We start from the raw sequence: 17,477 nt of genomic DNA, 5'->3' as shown, positions 1-17,477 counted from the left end.
TAGTAGGAAGGAAGGAGAGGGTCGTGGAACAAGGGCGAAGCACAGCCCGAAATCAGCAAGGGGGCGGATTAACCTGTCAGCCTAAAACTCGAGTCATACCAGCCCCACAAAAATATGGGCAACCAATAACGAATAAGAAATTGTGTTGTGAAGGTGCAGCTGCAGTGAGGTACCATATTTCTCCTGTGCCGCTGAGCAGGATATACTATGAATTGTTTAGGTCTGTTATGAACGCATACTATGATGTAGCACTAGGAAGCCCCTTCGCAAGGCTACAAATTGCTCGTTCCGTCTCTCTGAGCAGCTCCTACCGGAAGCTGACCCTGGGTTCGACGATGGCCTTCAGTTCAGCTTGGTATCAGCCTGATTCAGGGTGACCCCGTAGACACGCTCACGAGATTTCCATGCCATACAAGCGGGAAATGGTCGATGATCCACAGCTGCCAGGACGGAACATCCTATCCAGTGCTCGATTGCTGCTCAATCGCGTATAATGTCCTATGAGCTGCACTTGCGTTTTGCCTGATGCCTGAGCAATTGAGCTGTGTCGAGCTGATTCTGCGATGAGCATGTTGCGCTTCCGTGCAACAGGCGCAGGTGTATGGACTGCCAGTGATCCCTTCAGACCAAGCCAATTCGACCAAGTCCACTTTGATGGGCTCCGATTACCTCTGGAAGCTCACCATCGAACTGTTCGGCTCCTGGCAATCGCATGATCAAAATTCCGTGGTTCCATCCCGCCCGGGATCTCTTGGTCTCCGACCGTGACGTTCTGGTGAAGCGCGTCGCAATAGCCGCCTCAGCTGAGCCTCGCTTTGATGACTTACCCAGGCAATGATCCTAAAAGCGGCGCATGTAATGAGCTTGAGAGTACGCGCTTCTTCATCCACTGCTCGTCGCCCCATAGCTGCTCCTGATAGACTTCATCGACCATATCGCTGACGAAGTCTTCCACAATCTGTTCGTCATAGCGCACTCCAATTGGTCGACACGCTGGTCGCGCAGGACCGTCCTGATGCCCGTACCACCATGGACCATCAAATTTGCATTCTACTGCGCCGCCTGTGTAGTGGCTGATTGCGGGATAGTAGCCGAGGAGGCCATCGTCGATGTTGCCGTCCATGAGACTGGTGCGGCTGCTCTTCTCTATCGTGGATGCGGGCGGTAGAAATGCAAAGAGGTGTTCCCAAACTATGCCGTGGTACTTCCCGTTTACCCATAATTCTATCTTGCTGCCTGGAAGAGTCCTCAAATGTGGAAGCTCGTGGTTGGGGTGCGGGTCAGTCGTGAGATCGTACCTCTTGCCCGTTTCTGGGTTGACTGATTTGCTCTTCGCGTTGAGCGTCGGTCGACTCAAGTCTGGATGCGGTGTGTAGTCGGGGCACTCGTAGTATGCCAGGCCCTTGAAGAGGAAAGGATTTCGGTCCCGAATGATGTCTTGATCGGGCACATCGGAAGCAGCAGGGCTCAGGTCGCTCCTGAGATACGCTCGCGATGCTCTACCGCTGTCGTCTTTGTGTCGATGCGGCTCTGTGTCCTTGTCTTTCGACTTGGTAGGGGCTTTTGAGGTCTTCTTAGCCCCAGTGCCTTTCTTCGACTTGATTACTGCAGGACCGCATTTCAGGTGTGGATAGTCTGCAGAGTTAAACGTGCCTTCCATAACCTTCTGTTGTACTTCGAGAGGCGGTAGGGTAATCATCAGCCCGACAACATCTCCAGGCACTAGATCTCCGGGATCACTGGCGCCCTCTCCAGATAAGTGGTGCATTGCGGTGTTGAAGCGAACATTGCCATACTCGCGGCCAGTTCCACAGCGACATACGACAGCATAGCTGTAAGCATTACCGCCCATGGTCTCGCTCCAATGATGTTCTCTTCTGCAGAATCCGACTCTGATTCCACCTCGGTTTGTACTTGACTTTTCCTGCTGTTGAGTGTTGGCTAGTGCTGCATCTGGTCTCTCGCGTCCTGGAGGCGCCTGTGATGTGATCTTCGCCTCGAAAAAGAATTGTCCTTCTCGGGCGAAGACGTTTGCTCTGGTGGAATAGCTGCCCATCTCGCCGGTCTTGCCTAGCATGTCTCGCGTGAAACAATTCTTGAGACCCTCTACAGCACATTGCGGATGATTTTCGTCGCTCAGTCGGGCAAAATGGGGACTCGCTTCGGCGGTATGGAAATACATGGTTTGAGGATCTCGCTTTGTTCGAAGATAGATGCGCTTCTCCTTGCCCTCCAGATGGGTTCCCAATTGAAAGAACTCTATCCTCTCGCCATCGAGACCGACTTTGCTGTGGTCGTAGAGTTTTGTAAGCTCTGGTGGGTCGAGAAGCAGTTTGGCGTCATTCGGCGCAATATACGTGGGTATGATGACCTTGTTGTTCTCGTCGCTCTTTTCTGTTTTCGCGCCTGGCACATGCTCGCGGACTTTGTCGGTCGGGATCTTCTGGCGATGGCCTCGACCGGCCAATGTGCTGTCGTCCATGACGCACTATCAAGTCAAATGCAGTCCACCACGATTCAGAGTGCATGCAAGATGTGGCTGTCTCCAGAGAGATCAGACGCGGGCTCAGGTTTGGCGACCGCGACGGACAATTGAAATAAGCTTTAGTTAGGGCCATCCGAGATCTGGGGCAGCGGCTATCATCTCCGGGTGAAGGCGAAGGCGATCGCGATGACGAAGCGGCCGCAGATTATTCGAGAACAATTAGTACCAGCACGCTCAGCGTGGTCTTGAGGTACTTCCTTGTGTTGATCTTTGCTATTGCCCTGAGCCCATCGTCATGGCCTGTCACACACTCTACTATCTAAAAGAACAACATCGGAGATGGCATCGCCTGAGTCGCATGCCTTGAAATGGTCAGAGCAGCTCGTGCTCGCCCCGTCGCGAAAACGACTGGTCGGCGATAAAATCGCATTGCCGCAATCTGCCCTCGAAGCCCTTCTGGCTGCTGCACCAGTTGTCCAGGTAGAACATGGAGGAAACCGCAACTTGACATCAACCTTCGATCCCTTCAATCAATTCTCATTTGCTGCCGAAGTGCGTGCAAGAGAAGCATTTGCAGAGCGACAGCAGCAACTCCCACACCCTCTCACTTTCCGATTAGTCAACCCCAGCAATGGGCAGGCAGTATATGCTGGTATCAGGGAGTTCTCGGCTCACGATGGGACGGTCGAACTGAGCGCCTTCCTCAGGTCCGCCCTTGGCTTTGACCTTGATGCATCCGAGCAGCCAACAAGAGAAGCTACACCTGATCGGGATGTCACCATGTCGAACGGCGTGGGTGACAAGGCCACGACAGTCACGGTCCACGCGCAGCAGTTGCCGAAAGGCACGTATGTCCGACTGAGACCTTTGGAAGCCGGCTATGATCCCGAGGACTGGAAATCGTTACTTGAGCGATACCTGCGAGACACCCACACTACTCTCACCCTAAACGAGATTCTAGATATCAAGGGAGCAAGACACGAGCATTTCAGGTTCCTGGTAGATAAGTTCGAGCCCGAGGGAGATGGTATCTGCATCGTTGACACTGATCTGGAAGTTGATATAGAGGCGCTGAATGAAGAGCAGGCAAGAGAGACATTGGAACGGCGCTTGGCGAAAGCGCGTCGAGCGCCTGGAACTGAGCATGGGAGCTCATCTGGACGCACCATCGAGCCCGGTGTTGTCGTTGAGGGCCAGGTCTTGCCTGGAGAGTATGTCGACTATCGACTGGAGACGTGGGATCGGAGTCGAGATCTACAGATCTTCTTGGAAAGCGACAAAGAAAGTGTCACCATTCCTGATGTCCTCATAACTCCATCCTCGAGTCATCAGCGATCGCTCCCTCGAGAAGACGAATTCGTCTTTGCGGATCTAAGCAATGCGGCTAAGAAGAGTATCATTATAAGATCAACCAATGCGGAGCTGGAGAACGCCGAAGCCTTGACCATAAGCACACATGCCTGGAAAGGCCCGAATGTGTCACAAGATCAAGCCATCGCTTTCTCGCTGCGCGTAGAGTATGCTGGATCCTCGACCGAAGTTACTTCTGGCGCCGCAGAACTATCGCCGGATGAGACGATCTGCAAAAACTGTCGGCAGAAGATACCAAAGCGAACACTTCCTCTACACGAAGCTTTCTGCTATCGCAATAATGTGGTCTGCCAAATATGCTCGAACGTCTATCTCAAGCACTCGGATTCGTGGAAAAACCACTGGCACTGCCCACACGACAACGAATTTGCTGATTCAGATGTTGGGAAGGACAAACACAACGCATTGTTCCATCCGCCAACGCCACTGAAATGTCCAGGCTGCGAGTTCGAGGCCTACGACGCAACAATATTGGCGCAACACCGCACATCGACATGTCCAGAAAAGGTGATACTTTGCCAGTTCTGTCACGTGGAAGTTCCACAACAAGGTCCGGACGACCCCTCATTCACAGATGCAGAGGTTCTGATGTCCGGTCTGACACCTCACGAGCTGGCGGATGGTGCGCGCACAACCGAGTGCCACATATGTTCTCGCATCGTGCGGCTTCGGGATATGCGTACGCACCTCGCGCTACATGACAGAGAGCGGCTATCGCGACCAGAACCCAAGGTCTGCATCAACGAGATGTGCTCACGAACAATCGCACCGGGAGACGAGTTACGTGCTGTCCGGGAACAGCTTGGCTTGTGCAACACCTGCTTTGGTCCGCTGTACAACAGCGTCCACGATCCGGAAGGCAAAGCCCTCCGCCGCCGCATTGAGCGGAGACTATTGCAGCAGCTCATGGGCGGGTGTGGGAAGGCCTGGTGTCAAAACCACGCGTGGTGTCGGACAGGCCACAAAAACGTGACTGGCGATGAGCGCATCTACTCCGCAAAAGATGCTCTGCCGGTCGTCAGGCCAGTCATGGAGCGACTGAATCAGGACAAAGAAGCAAGGACCGTGGCCTTCTGTGTAGACGAGTCACAGCAGAGGCGAACGGTGCTGGTGAACTTCTTGTCTAATGAGGAGTCTGCATATTCTCGTGGGTGGATTGCAAAAGCAGTGGAGGAGACAAAGGGCGATCCTAGCTCTGCGGAGTCGTGGCTCAAGGAGCGTGCGCCGACGATACAGGAGAGCAGATGATATCATGACAATATAATAGACGATCATCTTTCAACATCAAGCGCAGAACCTAACAATTGTCATGTGTCTGTATGAGCACTTATATTTGGAAATCGAGTTGCCGTAACCACGTTATGTCGAGTCAACAGTGACGTGTTTTTGGTGCCCAGTAGCTGTCCGCGGCGCCGAATACTGTATATGCTGCTCAAGCTCAGAGAATGTGCGAGAAAGAAGGCTGAGAAGGATCAAGCCGTCAATCTAGGTAGACGGAAGTTGGTTGTCAACCGGCTCAAAGATAAAGCCCTTGTCATCCGGCTTGATGTTCGCCTTTCCTGCAAGGCGTCTCCTTCTCTTATCACACGTGGTCCCACTTCTCAAACATTTGTTTCAATTAAAGAATGCATGTCATTGCATTCCTGCGGCTGTTTGCAATGCTGTGAGAAGATGCTCGCTCTCGTCGTCGATGAGCTCAGGGGCTGTGTTCACGTATCACGTAAATGATTCCTCAGCAGTGTGCTTTGATTCCATAAACTACCTGCAAATGCCTTCAACGTCTGGTGCTAAGCAATCATAAAGGTGAGCAGCCGCCGCTCATCACAAAGCGGTTGTCGCTCGACGATGCTGGCTTCGCCAAAGACATTCCGGTGGCATCATCGGTACCTATACTAATCTCAGCCTGAGTTGCCTTTCAACACATTGGACGCTGAAGCCTCCAGCCACGCCTTCCGACTATGGCATGATCTCCGGAGCTCGGGCAGCATTCATGGCCGGTGAGCAGGCATAGCGCCAGCTGTTCGGCAGCCTATGCTGTCATTATGATGGATTAGATACTGTCGTAGCGTCCGTCGCGTTCCGAAGACGGCGGCGAAGCAGTGCAGACATGTCCTGTGCGCTCTAAACCCAAGCAAGCGAGGTTGCGTATTCCATACGCGCGCGAGGTCTGCGGTCAACAAGGCGACGCTACCAGCCAGGCTCATGTCCATCGAGTTGAGGAATCATGCTGTTGTCAACGTGGAAGATTTCGACGCTGCAGCATAAGTATCGGCTGTCCATGCAGTCGAGCACTTCTCATCATCTCAACAGCCTACCAACCGTGCCTGACGTTGCCCAACCTTTCAAGATGCAGCCAATCTTAGCATTGAGTTTCCTCCTCCCACTGCTCGCGCAAGCAAGCCCTGTCAACACTCACAAGGTTTGCACTGAGCACACGCTCAGTGTGGATGTGACGACGAACAATCTCAAATGGAATTTTCCCGCCCTCAAAACCGAGGATGATATTGCAGCCCTCAACACCTACATGGGTCGGCGAGATGCCAAGTCTTTACCTCCGTTGCTACTTCCATCCGAGGAACCTCTTACGAACGCTACCTACACAATCTCTGGCACGCTATGCAAGCCCGCGAAGGGAGCGTCCGATACGCTGCTTATAGCTACACACGGTGGTGGGTATAACAGAGCGTCGGTGAGCCCATCCGGATTAATTGAACATGCTGATCAGAAGTGACAGTCACTGGCATCCCGCCATCAAGCCTGAGCAGTACAGCTTCGTGGACTTCGCTCTAAACAAAGGCTACTCCATCTTCTACTATGATCGAGTGTCGACAGGTAAATCACAGGTCGTGCCGGGAATCTTTGCGTCCGTCTACAATCAGGCCCACATCCTCGCAGGGATAATCAAGCAGGTCAAAGGGGGTAGCTGCCTCAGCCCGCGTCATCGAAAATCGTTGTCGTTGGCCACAGTGTCGGCAGCGGCGTTTCGAACGGCCTGTTAGCGATCAACCCGGAGCTTACTGATGCTGCCGTCCTCACTGGTGTCAGCTACTATGGCCTGGACAGTGCGGCAACGATGCAGTCCAAACAGAGTCGGATTGCAAACCTAGTGAATCCGAAGAAATGGGGCCACTTGGATTCGTTCTATACATCTTGGGTCGACAAGTGGTCTAATGCAGAAGCGTACGTGTATCTACCTGCCCAGGCGGCCTCTGAATTATGACTGACCGGAGAACAGGTTCTTCAAGTTTCCATACTACGAGCCAGATGTTCTTCAATACGCAGAAGACACGAAAGAGCCGGCCAGCTTCGTTGAGACGCTGTCGGTGCGTAACTCGAACTTCTCTTCTCCCGGGTTCACCGGGCCGGTTTTAGTGCTAGATGGACAGTGCGACTTCGTCGCGTGTGGCGGCCTGTGTCCTGGCGCTTTCGAGAATGGGACAGAAAAGATCTTCCCTAACGCGAAGAAGGTCGTCACCTACTCGCACCCCAATTCCGGACACAGTTTCAATCTGGCGCCGAATGCTACCGCGGCTTTCGAGGTCATCACCGACTTCTTGCAAGACAACGGCTTCTAGAGTTTCTGAGGCGCAGGATGAGCTACTGCGATCAAAACTGAAGACGTCCTGGCGTGGCGTCAACTGTCTGGGAGGGCTGTCACTTGAATAGAATAGATATACTTAGATAGTCAAAACGCGAATTCTTTCCCCGCGTTCCATCGTCTAAACTCATGCGCTTCGCGAGACCACTCGTCGACAGAAAGACACAATAGTGCCGATCTCCCAGTAGTGTTTAGCGGGAGAAATAGTAGCTCGTCAACCGGTATCTCTAGTGGCCTTCAAAGCCAGTCAACCGGCGTCAATGAAACCTCGGACGTCATAGCCTTCTGTGCCGTATTATGCCAGTATAATGCAGTGCACGCCACGATCATGAAACTCCATTCACGATAGACCGCAGCGTCCATCCTACCAGCGCTGCTCTCCTACTTGGCCTAGTATGCAGACTGACAGAGCACAATGAGCTCATCATAGGCATTGGCCGCGCATGCAGCAGACGCGCAATTCACAGCGCGCCTCAACAGTCTGTTCGATCGTTCCCATGGCCCCGGCCGGGCCCCTCCGTGTCAACATGGACTTCGAAATACAGATACAAAGACTCGCGGCAGAGGCCGCGGGCCATACTGCTTGCTGCTGCTGCGCTATCTCCGGCGGCGTTCGTGGAATTGAGCGAGGAGGACCCTGCTGGTGACGAGACACATGAGAAGCACATGCTTGCCGCGTCGAGAAAAGAGATCAGTAAAGAAGTGCCGAAGGAAGTCCATGGGATCAAGAGAGTGTACAAGACTATCATATATGTTCTAGACCAGTATGTCTACGAGCCCATCGCCACAGGACTACGGTTCCTGCACCTGGCCTTGATATTCGTCCCGGTTATGGCTTCTGTGCCCATTATATGGATTGGCCGGCGCAAGAAGGACAGGGACAACGAGCGCTCGGGGACTCTCTGGTGGTACTCGTTCTTGGTCTCAGCCATGGAACGCGCTGGGCCTGCGTTCATCAAGCTGGGTCAGTGGGCAGCATCTCGTTCGGACATCTTCCCAGCCCAAATGTGCAAGGTCATGTCGGAGTTGCACTCGAATGCGCCCGCCCACTCGCTTCAGCATTCGATTAGGACGATCTCAGCAGCCTTTGGTGGCCTTCCGTTCGAGGAGATATTCGAGGAGTTCCAGGAGAAGCCGTTGGGTGTTGGTGCTATCGCGCAGGTGTACAAGGCACGATTGAAGCCAAACATTGCGTTACCAGACGACAGTGATCTCGATGCTGGCTCGTCAGAGCGACTGCTCAGTCGGGTAAGGAGGAATGTAGACGCGCTTGCAAAGTCGTCGCCTGCGAGAGTTCCTTCGTCTTATGTTGCGATCAAGGTACTGCATCCGAAGGTCGAGAGGACTGTGCGGCGAGATCTCAAGATCATGGGTGTCTTCGCTGCTATCATCAACGCGATACCCACGCTGGAGTGGCTGGATCTTCCAAACGAAGTGGACAACTTCGGAGAGATGATGCGACTACAGCTAGATCTACGCATCGAGGCAGCCAATCTGACAATATTCCGGAAGCAATTCCAGAAGCGGACCACGGCCTGGTTCCCATACCCATACTCTGACTTTACGACAAGACAAGTGCTAGTCGAAGAGTTCGCCCAGGGCATTCCTTTATCTGCCTTCCTCGAGTCTGGTGGCGGAGTCTTCCAGAAAGAGATCGCAGATGAAGGACTAGACGCCTTCTTGCACATGCTCCTCATCGACAACTTCGTACATGCCGATCTACATCCCGGCAACATCATGGTTCGCTTTTACAAGCCAGTCAAACCAGACGTGCGTCTACCTTACACGAGTAAACAGGATCCGTCTCGGCCTTCGTCACCAGATGAGATTGACGAGACCGAGGCTGTGCTGTCTCGTCTGAGGCCACACATGGGAAAGCAGCCCGACTGGGATAAGACTCTTGCACAGATCGATCAGGAGGGATACCGACCTCAGCTGATCTTCATTGACACCGGCTTGGTCACAGAGCTGAACAACGACAACAGAAAGAACTTCTTAGACCTCTTCCGTGCGGTAGCTGAGTTCGACGGCTACAAGGCCGGACACCTGATGATCGAGCGCTGTAGGTCACCAGACGCCGTCGTTAACGGCGAGGTCTTTGCCCTGCGCATGCAGCACCTTGTCATCGGCGTGAAAGGCCGGACCTTCGCACTGGGAAACATCAAGATCGGCGACGTGCTCTCAGAGGTTCTCTCCATGGTCCGCGACCATCACGTACGAATGGAGGGTGACTTCGTCAACGTGGTCATTTCGATCCTTCTGCTCGAGGGCATTGGGCGGAGCCTCGACCCGAATCTAGACTTGTTCAAGAGCGCGCTCCCGATTCTGCGGCAGATTGGAACCGCAGATCCGAAGGCCGTGCTGAAGAGCTTTAAGACAGGGGACTTCTCGATGCTGAAGATCTGGATTGGACTGGAGGGCAGGCGGTTCTTGCAAGCTTCGGCTGAGTCTGTTGAGCGGTGTGTGAAGAGCGACTTGCTGAGTCCGAATGTGTAGGCAGCTATATTTTGATCGAAACGGTCCGTGCTGGGCAATAGATCGTGCAATGCAGCCACTTCTCACCTTTCACCTCAATCTGACTTTCGCGGGCACTGCGGACATCCACGTTATCGATCGTCAAACCAGATATCTCTGATACTGCGGCGCCAGCGGCTCGGCCTCAGGAACTCGCTCAAGATGCGGTCGAGACCCTACACAAGGGGCATCGGTCTCACGTGTATCAGCCAAAGATCAACTTCCCGAGAAACGTACGTCGAAATACAATTGGCAACCCTGACTGGTAGCTGCGGGAGAATGGACACCGATACATGCACTATCATGCATGCTGTCTCATGTTCCTCGAAGTGGGCTCGGTCAACTTCCTAGCAGCATATCTGTGCCGTCGGCACGTCTCACAAACGCCGCGTCAACGGGTCGCCCATGTGATGTCTCCGTAAGATTGACTGCGCTCTCGAAAGGGACACGAAAGGGCATTCTCACCCTGTGGTTAGCCAGCCTGCCGGGTACGGCACCGACAGCCGACGCCAGTGTAGAGTTACCGATGTCAGATTCCAGCCCTGTTCCGGGCAAAGCTTTCTCCGGGGCAGAATGCTCCTGGTGGACAACTTGCAAGCCATTCGACAAATGGGCTGATTTCTGTGGCAAATGGTGTTTATCCGAGCCTCATCATCCATAGGCGAGAACAAGCAATTTGGCGGGGTGGTCTTGGAGACTCTTGGTGAGCTTATGGAGTCTTGCTGAGCGTGGAGTTAATGCTACTGGCCGAGCGGGATTGTGCCGCCTCTGAGCCAAGGACGCTTAAGCTAGGGGAAGACCAGGTCCTTTCACACCTCTACCCGCACTGCGGGCATTCCAACTGGTTGACTGTCAGCTCGATGATGCTTTTCTCGGGCTGGCAACACAGCTCTAGCTCACAAGACCACAGCTGGCGTTCGCTATGCCTGCCGCGTGCCTGTCTACGAGGGGCAACTGGTGTAAACACCCCAGTGAACCCCGGCTTCGAACCCCAAACTGTTCTCCGGTCCACACGTCATCAGACTTTTCCCGCGGTGTCGCTAGTCTCCATACTACCACATCGCCTCGGAGTGAACTCTCGTCCCGCTTAATCGTAAGGAGTGGCGATCGACTTGTGATATCACTTCGCCCTCTGCCGCTCTTTCGCGTAGTGTTCTTCTCAGGCCTGCTCACCACGTGGTTTCTGTCAATTTTGCCTGCATCTCGAACCACACCACGCCGTTCCTCACCATGGCTGAAATTAACAAGGACACCGAAGATGGCCGTCGAGCATCTTTGAGAGATCAGGACCTCTTGGAAGACAAGGGAACCTTAACCCACGAAGAGGTTATGAAGCTCACCGAATTGACTGAGGAGGAGTTGGCCATTGAGAAGAAGCTCAAGCGACGCATTGACTTTAGTAAGTACTCGAGCAAATTCACATCAGAATTGGAGCAGGGAAACGAGTATTGGCTTGATTGAGAGCACACAGGCCGGCGCAACGCACCATTGCCAGTGCTTCTCTGCAACTGTCTACTTCACGTCCCTGTCCCAAAGACAATGCTGACGAAGGGTCTTCTCAGCTATCATGCCGCTCGTTGTCCTAGTCTACCTCATGAATTACATCGATCGCAACAACTACGCCGCCGCCCGTCTGCAAGGCCTCGAAGCCGATCTCAACCTCAAGGCGGAAGAGTACCAGACAGCATTGAGTATTCTCTTCGTTGGATACATTCTCGGACAAGTACCATCGAACCTCCTCCTGAATCACCTCGGGCGGCCCTCGATCTACCTGGGCTTCTTCACCACGGCTTGGGGTCTGGTGTCTGCCTTGACATGTCTGGTCACATCCTATGGTGGAATTGTGGCTGCTAGGTAAGCAGGATCTGATTCTGGATGGGGACAGTCACTAATGTCCGGCTTAGATTCGTTCTTGGTCTTGTCGAAGCGCCGTTCTTTGCGGGAGTCCTGTTCTACCTGTCCAAATGGTACACAAAATGTACGTATTCTCGCGATTTTGAACCGAATGCTTTCCGAGGAAGTCATTGTACGGCAGCAAATACTCCTTTCTCGCATGTCAGAATAGCCTCATTTTCTCTGGTTCCTGCTCAGGCTTCTTTTCTTTCTTAGTTAGCAGTTTCTGCGCAGAGAACTTGCTCGGGACACTCCCGTTTCCTTTTCTACACTACTTTTCCCCGCAAATTTCTCTCCGATGTGCTGGTTCAAGCTGATTGACACCTGCAATCTATAGCCGAACTCAACCTTAGGATGTCAATCTTCTATTCTGGTTCCCTGATATCTGGCGCCTTCGGAAACCTGATCGCAGCTGGTATCCTCAGTGGACTGGCTGGCAAGCGAGGACTGAGTGCCTGGCAGTGGCTGTATATCATCGAAGGAAGCATCACATGCTTTGTGGGACTTTGCGTTATGGTCCTCTTGCCTGACTTCCCTCACACTTGGAAGCGACTCTCGCCAGAGATGAAGCATGTTGCCAACCGAAGAATGGCAATCGATGCAGCAGAGGCAGATGTTGATGAAGCTGGTGGAATGGTAAGTTTCAATTTTCTGAACAATATCATGCCATCCTCCTGACATCCATCGTTTCTATGCGAGGTCGTGTGCTGACGAGTGTCTGGGGATTCAGAGTCAGTGGAAAGGCTTCAAGCTTGCTATGTCAGATCCGAAAACCTATATCCTGGCAATTGCGTACATGGTGAGCGGACTCCTGCCCCGGGGAGGGTCCTATTGCTGACAATGTGCAGTGTATCACTGGCGCAGCTGGATTTCAGAACTTCTTCCCAACCCTGACTGGAACATTGGGCTACAGGTGAGTCGACTACTTATTGTTTTGGTTCTCCAGACAACTGACAAGTCAAACCAGCCACACGATCAGTCTGCTACTCGCCGCGCCACCCTATGTTTTTATTACCTTCTGGGCTCTTGGTCACTCCATCCTCTCCGACCGTATCGGCAACCGGTTTTACTTCTTCATGTATCCTATCCCGGTCACGATTGTGGGATTCCTCATCTTCATGTTCACGGACAGCTTCGGCCCACGCTACTTCTCACTCTTCCTCATGTGCTTCATCTTCGCCATGAACGGGACTACATATGCGTGGATCGCCAATGCTATTCCCCGCCCACCAGCAAAGCGCGCCGCCGCGTTCGCGTTCATCAACGCCATCGGCAACTCGGCTTCCATCTGGACACCATTCGTCTATACCAAGGGCTCTGCTCCGCATTATCGCCCTGCTTTGGGCATGAACATCGGGCTCCAGGCAGTAGCTGCTATATGCGGCGTGACAATGTACATCATTCTCACGCGCGCCAACAAGCGGCTCGACAGACTGGAGAACGAGAACGTCGAACTGTCTGCCAAGGAGATGGCGAAGCTCGAGAAGACGGCTCAGATGGAGGGCACAGACATCGCGGCCGCAAGGAAGATGCAGAAGAGCTACCGATACATGGTTTGAGCTGGAGGCGGGTCTCTGTGAACCCGGTTCAAGGTGTCTTTCACCGTTCTGACAGTAAGCGCCTTATCTCGTTCTCGTCTAGATAAGGTTCCAGGCTGGTGGGGAAGAACAATCGCGTTATCAGTAATGGTCACAGTAACTGGGCTGCCATGAGTGCCGGGCGTCCGATGCCAGACAGAAACAAACAGACAATGCTAAGCATGTCGAGGCAAGAAACATGTCAGTTTTCGTAGTGTGAAGTAACTCCTTGGCCAACGATGCGACGGTGAGAGGATGCCATTTTGAAATTTCTCGAACAGAAAAACTAAGTTTCGGGTCTGTTCGCGTGGCAGTTACTCCATAAATTGGCACTGGGAAGGCCTCTAATTGGGGCAAGTAGTCACTGCGGCGCGCTTGCCGACTGGAATTGTAGCCGGGGTCTTAGGGCGTCAATGAATTCATTACCAGATTGATTCAACGTGAATGCAACCACCAGCCAAGCACTGCAAACGTGGTCAAAAAACATCGCTGCTCATATGTTGACTTTGGTCGTGGCTATTGTATGTCAATCACGACTATGTTGACATCGTTCCTGCCCTAGCCCGGCATAAATCCCACCACAATGGCTGCAAGAAGCGCTCTTGCGCGCACGACGCCACGCACCCTCCTCGTACCACGTTACCTCTTGCCAGCATGCCAGCCTGTACGCAGACATGCCGGCCGGCGACACTTGTCAACAGAAACACGAAACGCTACCACGAATGTCCCGTTTCAGACAAATGTCACCAACTACTTCGCTCACCGCCACATTGGTCCCAATTCGACGGAGGAGACGGCCATGCTTTCTGCACTCGATCCGCCTGTGTCCGACGTCGATGACTTCGTCTCCAAGACTATTCCGAGTGACATAAGGTTGGAGCAACCCATGTCACTAATGAGCTACAACCAGTCTGGGAAGCCCGAATTGGTGGTCGCAAGGAACATGAGACATCTGGCAAGACAGAATCGAGCCATGTACACCATGATCGGTGCAGGCTACTACAATACCATCACGCCCGGCGTCATCAAGCGCAACGTGCTTGAGAACCCCGCTTGGTATACTAGCTACACGCCCTACCAAGCAGAGATAAGTCAGGGTCGTCTGGAATCATTGCTCAATTTCCAGACCATGGTCACTGACTTGACTGGCATGACCATCTCCAATGCCTCAGTCTTGGATGAAGGTACCGCTGCAGCCGAGGCCATGACGATGGCATTAAATGCCCTGCCTGCCAGCCGTGCCAAGCTTGAATCAAAGGCTTTTGTTGTTTCCAATAAATGTCATCCACAGACAATCTCAGTCTTAGAGACCCGTGCTAAAGGGTTTGGAATCAACATTGTGGTTGGAGATTTGCTGGCCAACGACTGTGAGCTCATCAAATCTCAGGGCGATGCACTCATTGGCGCCTTGGCCCAGTATCCAGATACAGAAGGCGGTGTCTTCGACTTCCAGAACCTGTCCGACACAATCCATGCAACAGGTGGCACCTTTGCTGTGGCAACAGACTTGTTGGCTCTGACCATATTGAAGTCACCAGGCGAGTTTGGTGCGGATATTGCCTTCGGAAACGCACAACGTCTGGGCGTCCCTCTAGGCTACGGAGGCCCGCATGCAGCCTTCTTTGCATGTAACGACAAGTACAAGCGGAAAATTCCTGGACGGCTTGTGGGTGTTTCAAAAGATCGCTTGGGCAACAAAGCTCTACGCCTGGCATTGCAGACCAGAGAGCAGCACATCCGCCGAGAGAAGGCTACCAGCAATATCTGTACCGCCCAAGCATTGCTCGCTAATATGAGCGCACTGTACGCCATTTACCACGGGCCGGGTGGTCTGCGGAGCATCGCCGAGAGTTGCGCTGCCAAAGCGCGCATCATGCAGAAGATCTTGACAAGTAATGGATTCAAGGTCTCTACCAAAGGCACTCACGAAGATGGCACAGTCTTGTTCGATACACTCGTCGTCGAGATTGAAGACCCTGCTAAATGCAGCCAGATTATTCAAGACTGCTTCGACAACAGAATGTTGGTACGCAAGGTCGACGACACCCATATTGGCCTTTCGCTCGATGAGCGCGATAGCTTCGCGACCTTTATGAGGTTGTTGAAGGGCTTTGGTATCGACCCGACGAGATATGCAGACCAGATTAGAGCTGAGGTTGACGAGTTCGATCTGCCATCCAACCTCAAGAGGCAGACCGACTACCTCACGCATCCTGTCTTCAACCAGCATCATTCCGAGACCGAATTGCTCCGTTACATCTACCATCTGCAATCAAAAGACCTCTCGTTAGTGCACTCGATGATTCCGCTAGGCTCATGCACGATGAAACTGAACGGCACCACTGAGATGGAAGCTCTTTCGAATAGTGCTATGAGCGACCTGCATCCATTCCAGCCCATCTCTACAGCCGCGGGCTACAAAACGTTGACTTCAAGGCTCGAGTCCGGCCTCGCGGCCATTACGGGAATGGATGCCGTGAGTCTGCAGCCAAATTCCGGTGCTCAAGGCGAGTTTGCGGGGTTGCGGGTCATCAAAAAATTCCACGAACTCAACAACGACGGCAAGGATCGTAAGATCTGCCTTATACCAGTATCAGCGCACGGGACTAATCCTGCCTCGGCTGCGATGGCTGGCATGAAGGTCGTCACGTTGAAGTGCGACACCAAGACGGGCAATCTTGATATTGCAGATCTGCAGGAGAAGTGCGAGAAACATAAGGACGATCTGGCCGCAATCATGATCACGTACCCGAGTACATATGGCGTCTTTGAGCCGGAGATCAAGAAAGTGTGCCAGATTGTTCATGATCACGGTGGACAGGTGTACATGGATGGCGCCAATCTGAATGCGCAGATTGGACTCTGCAGTCCAGGCGACATTGGTGCTGACGTCTGCCACCTGAACTTGCACAAGACATTCTGCATTCCACATGGCGGCGGAGGCCCTGGTGTAGGTCCCATCGGAGTGAAGGCACACCTCGCTAAGCACTTGCCGACGCACCCCTTTGTTGACCCTCACGCGAGCGATGCTTCGGAGGAAGAGCGCAAGATTTCAGCTATCGCCCCCATCAGTTCGGCGCCATGGGGCAGTGCTTCCATCCTCACAATCAGCCATGCATACATCGAACTGATGGGAAGCACAGCACTGACCCACGGAACAAAGATTGCCCTACTCAACGCCAACTACATCATGTCGAGGCTGAAGCCGCACTACCCCATTCTGTACACCAACGAGAACGGCAGGTGTGCGCATGAGTTCATACTAGATGCACGAGGTTTCAAGGCCTCAAGTGGTGTCGAGGTCGCTGATATTGCGAAGCGACTCCAAGACTACGGCTTCCACGCCCCAACCATGAGCTGGCCAGTGGCGAATACTCTTATGATTGAGCCCACAGAGTCAGAGTCGAAAGAGGAGCTCGATCGGTTCTGCGATGCCATGATCGAAATTCGGAAAGAGATCCAGGAGATCGAAGACGGCAAGGTCCCTCGAGAAGGGAACTTACTGAAGATGGCACCTCATCCGCAGGTGGACTTGTTGAGGGACGACTGGGATCGACCTTACACACGTGAGCGCGCAGCATATCCCCTCCCTTGGCTCAAGGAGAAGAAGTTCTGGCCGTCAGTCGCACGAGTTGACGATGTGTATGGCGACTCACACCTCAGTTGTACTTGTCCGCCGATTGAGAGCTACGAAGAGGAGTCGTGAGTTGAGTGAAAGTCAGGGCAGAGTTCAACCACCTGCTCTTGTCATTTTGGGACGATAATGAAAAGTTCAACAACTTCTAGCATTCCTGCAGGGCGTTCAGGTATGGCTGCTCGAACAGCAACCCGAGCGGCAATTTAAGGTGCCGTCAGCAGTGTTTGACATATGTGGTATTGGGCAGATTAATGCATAGGTCTCGAGCAGTTCATGGCTTAGCCAACAGCCGCTCCGCGGTCTCGGCCAGGCAAGAAACATGCTTGTCAAATCAAAGCATTTTCATCGAGTTTCGTGTAGCATTGTATCACACGTAGACGTCTTCACACGCCAGATGCAGTG

At 53.1% G+C, this 17,477-nt stretch overlaps 6 protein-coding genes across 6 annotated transcripts; 5 read left to right on the top strand and 1 right to left on the bottom strand.

Moving 5' to 3' along the window:
• Positions 1–823: 823 nt before the first annotated feature.
• On the bottom strand, positions 824–2,482 carry AB675_6539 (Set1 complex component ash2; the record flags this gene model as incomplete). Its single annotated transcript, XM_018146838.1, has 1 exon — positions 824–2,482. The coding sequence occupies one exon, from the start codon at positions 2,480–2,482 to the stop codon at positions 824–826; it is 1,659 nt and encodes a 552-aa protein (XP_018004075.1).
• Positions 2,483–2,824: 342 nt separating this feature from the next.
• AB675_6538 (uncharacterized protein) lies at positions 2,825–5,104 on the top strand (the record flags this gene model as incomplete). Its single annotated transcript, XM_018146837.1, has 1 exon — positions 2,825–5,104. One exon carries the CDS (start codon positions 2,825–2,827, stop codon positions 5,102–5,104), a length of 2,280 nt encoding a protein of 759 aa, XP_018003873.1.
• A 1,099-nt stretch (positions 5,105–6,203) lies between these two features.
• Positions 6,204–7,431, top strand: AB675_6537 (uncharacterized protein; the record flags this gene model as incomplete). The annotated part of the gene is made up of 4 exons (XM_018146836.1): positions 6,204–6,541; positions 6,591–6,775; positions 6,856–7,036; positions 7,092–7,431. 4 exons carry the CDS (start codon positions 6,204–6,206, stop codon positions 7,429–7,431), a joined length of 1,044 nt encoding a protein of 347 aa, XP_018003702.1.
• A 689-nt stretch (positions 7,432–8,120) lies between these two features.
• AB675_6536 (ABC1 family protein mitochondrial) lies at positions 8,121–9,950 on the top strand (the record flags this gene model as incomplete). Its single annotated transcript, XM_018146835.1, has 1 exon — positions 8,121–9,950. One exon carries the CDS (start codon positions 8,121–8,123, stop codon positions 9,948–9,950), a length of 1,830 nt encoding a protein of 609 aa, XP_018004137.1.
• A 1,248-nt stretch (positions 9,951–11,198) lies between these two features.
• Positions 11,199–13,420, top strand: AB675_6535 (putative transporter; the record flags this gene model as incomplete). Its single annotated transcript, XM_018146834.1, has 7 exons — positions 11,199–11,367; positions 11,531–11,822; positions 11,873–11,946; positions 12,199–12,497; positions 12,592–12,660; positions 12,710–12,774; positions 12,829–13,420. 7 exons carry the CDS (start codon positions 11,199–11,201, stop codon positions 13,418–13,420), a joined length of 1,560 nt encoding a protein of 519 aa, XP_018003641.1.
• Positions 13,421–14,021: 601 nt separating this feature from the next.
• Positions 14,022–17,144, top strand: AB675_6534 (putative glycine dehydrogenase (decarboxylating), mitochondrial; the record flags this gene model as incomplete). The annotated part of the gene is made up of 1 exon (XM_018146833.1): positions 14,022–17,144. The coding sequence occupies one exon, from the start codon at positions 14,022–14,024 to the stop codon at positions 17,142–17,144; it is 3,123 nt and encodes a 1,040-aa protein (XP_018004000.1).
• Positions 17,145–17,477: the final 333 nt, after the last annotated feature.

This window comes from Cyphellophora attinorum (genome assembly GCF_001299255.1).
Source record: "Cyphellophora attinorum strain CBS 131958 chromosome Unknown Contig4, whole genome shotgun sequence".
Lineage (NCBI taxonomy): Eukaryota > Fungi > Ascomycota > Eurotiomycetes > Chaetothyriales > Cyphellophoraceae > Cyphellophora > Cyphellophora attinorum.
Note: the sequence above shows the minus strand (reverse complement) of the source record. Positions and strands in the feature narration are given on the sequence as shown.